The 4,829-nt window shown below is 48.0% G+C and overlaps 2 protein-coding genes across 2 annotated transcripts in view; both read right to left on the bottom strand.

The window, feature by feature from the left end:
- tbc1d13 (TBC1 domain family, member 13) overlaps positions 1-4,829 on the bottom strand; it is a 20,155-nt gene that overhangs the window by 11,152 nt on the left and 4,174 nt on the right. Inside the window, exons 2-9 of the mRNA XM_015047764.1 lie at positions 4,054-4,127; positions 3,941-3,981; positions 3,669-3,730; positions 3,113-3,212; positions 2,898-2,980; positions 2,668-2,827; positions 1,767-1,977; positions 1,533-1,696 (exon numbers count right to left, since the gene is read on the bottom strand). Of these exons, the coding sequence (XP_014903250.1) occupies positions 1,533-1,696; positions 1,767-1,977; positions 2,668-2,827; positions 2,898-2,980; positions 3,113-3,212; positions 3,669-3,730; positions 3,941-3,981; positions 4,054-4,127 (895 nt within the window). The remainder of the gene's footprint in view (positions 1-1,532; positions 1,697-1,766; positions 1,978-2,667; positions 2,828-2,897; positions 2,981-3,112; positions 3,213-3,668; positions 3,731-3,940; positions 3,982-4,053; positions 4,128-4,829) is intronic.
- Positions 3,231-4,829, bottom strand: part of zer1 (zyg-11 related, cell cycle regulator) — a 29,944-nt gene continuing 28,345 nt past the window's right edge. The window contains exon 17 of the transcript XR_001426818.1: positions 3,231-3,264. The gene's annotated coding sequence lies outside the window, so the exon portion shown is untranslated. The remainder of the gene's footprint in view (positions 3,265-4,829) is intronic.

The following is a 4,829-nucleotide window of genomic DNA, read 5'->3' as shown; positions in this document are numbered from 1 at the left end:
GGGTATCGGGTCAGGTATCGGGTCAGGTATCAGGTCAGGGTCAGGTATCGGGTCAGGTATCGGGTCGGGTATCGGGTCAGAGAGTGAATACAGAAAACAGCCCTGACCTCAGTCTGAGTTCACATGCTAACATGTTAGCATTGAGCTTCTAGCTGGTTCACTAAACAGACTCTCTGCTGTCTGTTACTGGGTTATAAACATCAACGCTCAGCCTGGCGGGGCAAATAAAGCCTGGAGACTGCCAGGCTGATAATCTACTGGAAACCTGATTTAAACAGAAATTAATGCAAAAGACTAAATTTATTGGAAATTATTTGTTTCTTGATTAAATAATTTTTATTTAAACTTTATATTGAAATATAAATTACCGTATTTTCCGGACTATAAAGCACCTAAAAGCCTTAAATTTTCTCAAAAATCAGCGGTGCGCCTTATGTTTGCACTGAATTCCAAAATCTGTCCCCGACACAGAGAAGTAAAGTGTACAGTTCGTACGCCAGCAGCAATGAACCAATCAGGGATTGTTGTCCGAGTTCTGCAGCATAGCCTCGGTAAAAACGAGATCGGTTTTTCCACGCATCACCGTCCCTGTTCATCTGCGACTCCATGCGCGCCCATCTCACTGCTACTGTGAAAAAGGAAGTGAAGCAAACTAATTCGGAGTTTGCCGTCATTCCGGGAGGATTAACAAAAGAACTCCCACCGCTGGACATCGGTGTAAACAGGCCGTTCAAACAGAAGTTGGGAGCGGCGTGGGAGCGATGGACGACAGACTGAACACAGTTTACTGAGACAGGAGGCGGCGCCGGGCGAGTTACGCCACCAATGGATGGAGGATGCCTGGGCTGATGCATCGGCCTTAACTGAGCTTCACTAAAGCCGCATCGCTGCTGAACAGCCACCTGGAAACGACTCCGATGATGAGAGGGAGCCTGGCATGTTTGATGGAGAAACGTTCAATTCAGAAGAGGACTTTGATGGATTTGTGGAATTAGAATAAAAAATAACGTGAGTGTCACTAGCGAAACAAGTCAGCGTCGGGCCGGGGGGCGGGGCCAATTACCGGGCCCGTAACCCATAACCGGGCCCCTGAGGAATCACCGGGCCCCTTACGTGGAGTGAAACTGAAACTGTTGAGCAGGGGGTGGGGGGGGTATTTAACATTAAATACACCCTTCTCAACAGGCGAGGGCGCACTTTCTCTGTCTAAAATCACATATTTCAATGACTTGAAACCATTCCTCCCTCCCTGGCACCTCCAGGCCCGGGCCCCCATCCGGCCCGGTTTGGGGGGCAGCAGCCCCCTCAGCCCCCCTGTAGCTCCGCCCCTGGTGAGTGTATTGTTACACAGTCAAATAAAGTTCAACTAAACTTACTGCTTTGTTTCCGTTACCTTTGTTTTGCTGACCGTATGTTTTAGCACGTGCCTTATAGTCCTGAAAATACGGTAATGTAAACAGACTAAACTTATAAAAGTCAGATTTTTCCGGAGCGTTTCCAGGCTCTGCTCCTCTTCCTCGGCGGGGCCTTACCAGCTTGAGGAAGAGCTCGTGGTCCTTGTCCCGCAGCATGGCGTAGACGCTCTCCATCCTGCAGGTGATGCCGCACTGGGAGTCGTCCAGACTCTTGATGAAGTTGTCGCGGTTCTCCGACATCAGGTTGGTGAAGCAGAAGAAGGTGTCGGCCTCGGCGTGCTCTGCAGGACGGAGCACAGCGCCGTCAGAACCAGAACCAGGAAACTAGAACCAGAGAACCAGAAGCAGAACCTTTCCAGGAGCTGCTGGGGTCGGTGGCGAAGGTGTAGTAGATCGGGCCGACGATCTCGTTCATGCCCTGGACGTAGGCGATGCCCGGGTTCAGCTTGGCGTAGATGAAGAGGATCCGCTCCACCACCTCCCAGTGCGCCTCGCTGCCGCTGGGCAGAACCTCGTACTCATTGGACGGGTACAGGTTCAGAGCCTTCCCCGGAGAGCTGACCTGGACCGCAGAACCGGACATCGGGTTCAGGAGGACAGGCGGGTCAGAACCAGGAGGTCAAAGTTAGACAGAGAAGAACTGGGTTCTACGAAAACTAGAAGAAAAAACTGGAATGTTCTGGTCCAGTTCTGACATTACAATAATAAGAACAAGCTTTAGAGCTCATCTTGAACATTTCTTCAAAGGTCCAACTTCTCACATCAGAAGCAAAACTTATTTTACAATAAATGTTAAAAAATCTGAGGCAAGCAAATAAAAAAGTATCGATGCATATTAATAAACACAACAATACATAATAAATAAAAAGAGCAACAACTAATCACTTTGTCTGATTATTAGATTTGTATCTTAAATAAATTTATAGCTGCATTTATTCCTCTGGTATCTTCTGTGTGCACTGGTTTAGTTTTTATAAATAAATACAACAAGAAATTTTAACAGCATTTAAACAAATAAATAAAATAAAAATGAAGGTTTTTTAATAATATTAACTTATAATGCAAAACCTTTAGATCTAATCTCCATTTTATTATATCTGTTTATCATCATATTTCATTATAATCCAGAGATCAGAACCAGTTTTATTCTGCCCAGACAGACCGGCGCCCCCTGGCTGCCTGCTGCGGCGCCGCCTGGCTGCCTGCTGCGGCGCCCCCTGTCTGCCTGCTGCGGCGCCCCCGGCTGACTCACGTTGGTGACTCCGCTCCGGTTCCGGTTCACGGTTTGGGCCTTCAGCGTGGTTTGCTCCACGCGGCGCCGCAGCGTCTCGTACTCGTTCTGCGGGTCCAGGATCAACTGGCACGGATAGTCGGTGGGCCGCTGGAAGAATGCCATGTCCGGGTACAGCCGCCTGCAGAACCAGAACCGACCCGGATCAGAGCCAGTCCGGGTCCAGGTCAGAACCGGGTCTGGGTTCTTACCTCACATCCTTGTCGATCTGCAGCAGGATCTCGTTATCCTTGAAGTACGTGTTCCAGCGGCTGTCCGGGTTCGGGTTCAGCGGCTGCAACAGCAAAAGACCCGGTTCTGACTGGACCGGTTCTGACAGACACCACTGGGCTGCTCTACCAAAACCAGGTAAAACTGGTCTGCACGGCCCAGGCAGAGCCAGAACCAGAACCGGATCAGTACTTACGTGGTCCTCCAGCGTGACGTCGGCTCTGGACAGGCCCAGGTTGGCCTTGGCGATACCGGGCTGGATGATCATCTCTCTGAGGAACTGGGAGTAAACCTCTCTGTGGAGACAGGACAGAGGATTGGACCCGACCGGACCGGACCGGATTGGACCTGACCGGACCAGAGGTTTACTCCTGACTGACAGGAACAGGAGGTTCTGCTTCAGCAGATGAACCAGACCTCCAGGTCCGTTATGAAACAGGACTCAGAACCAGAGGAACGGGTCGGCCATCAGCTGCTGATAAACAAGCAGCTGATGATCAATACTGATCAATTATTTGGCTGATTGGGAATAATCCATTAATCATTAGAACAAAGAATTGATTAACAGGAGATTTTCTACAGATTCTGGATCTGAAACCTGCAGCAGAAACTCCATGAACCAGTGAAGCTTCTTCTTCTGTCCAGGGAGCAGCGCTGGAGTTAAACTCCGCCCCCTGCTGGCCGTTAGCGGCATGACAGCCTGAAGTCATCCCGTCTGCTGCGGGTCGGTCCGCTCGGCCCGGTTCTCTTACCTCTGCTTCTTCAGGAAGGAATCCCATAACGTCTGATCCAGAGGCAGGTAGTTCAGCAGAATCTGGAGGATCAACGGACCGGATCAGAACACGGCCGGTACGTTCCATCAGGAAACAGAACTTATTACAATAAATACAACAGAGACACAGGAGGTTCTGGGCCGGTCCTGGTCTGATTCAGGACCGGCTCCAGCTTGATTGTTTCCTGTTCCTGGCCCGGTTCTGGACCGGTGTCTAACCCGGTTCTGGACCTTTCTGTGAGTGAAGCTCACCTTCCAGCACAGCGAGCGCAGACCTTCCTCATGAGGGATTCCTGAGGGAAACAACCAGAGTCAGATTAAACCAATCACAGCAGACCGTCCACTGGCTGGAGGTCAAAGGTTACCGCTGAAGCTCAGCTCCCTCAGCGTCGTCAGGTTGATGCTTTCCTCCGCCAACGCCGATTTGAACTCTTGGATCCTTGGAGGAGGAAGTTATCGCACCGCATGAGGAACAGAGACACTCTGTTACCATGGTGACCACACAATCTGAGGTCAGAGTTCAGTATGGATGGATGGTCATTCTGACAGTAGTACATCTAATCTATTTTGCAGCCTAATCTTAAGCATGAAGCTTCAGAAATCTGTTTTAAAATAACCTGAAATTATTCCTGAACAAACTAAAGGAAAGTTTCTGATATAAGAAAAATGTTTAAAACATTTAATTTAAAATGTTGTAATTCTTCATCCTGAATGAAGTTAAATTATGTGAACCAAGAGAAAATCACCAGGGAGGAGATAAAAACCAGTTCAACTCTGGACTGGAGATTTAATGTTCAACCAACAGATAATTATCCTGTGTTTTAACAGCTGTTTATGTTTTTAACAGCTGTTTGTTTTTAGCAGCTGTTTGTTTTTTTGCAGCTGTTTGTTTTTTTGCAGCTGTTTGTTTTTAGCAGCTGTTTGTTTTTAGCAGCTGTTTGTTTTTAGCAGCTGTTTGTTTTTTTGCAGCTATTTGTTTTTTGCAGCTGTTTGTTTTTTTTGCAGCTATTTGCTTTTTGCAGCTGTTTGTTTTTAGCAGCTGTTTGTTTTTAGCAGCTGTTTGTTTTTTTTGCGGCTATTTGTTTTTTGCAGCTGTTTGTTTTTTGCAGGTGTTTTGTTTTTTCTGCTGTTTGGTTTTTTT

This window comes from Poecilia latipinna, unplaced genomic scaffold (genome assembly GCF_001443285.1).
Source record: "Poecilia latipinna isolate Pla-1442-1.1 unplaced genomic scaffold, P_latipinna-1.0 Scaffold841, whole genome shotgun sequence".
Classification (NCBI taxonomy): Eukaryota; Metazoa; Chordata; class Actinopteri; order Cyprinodontiformes; family Poeciliidae; genus Poecilia; species Poecilia latipinna.
This window is presented reverse-complemented; position numbering and strand designations above follow the sequence as displayed.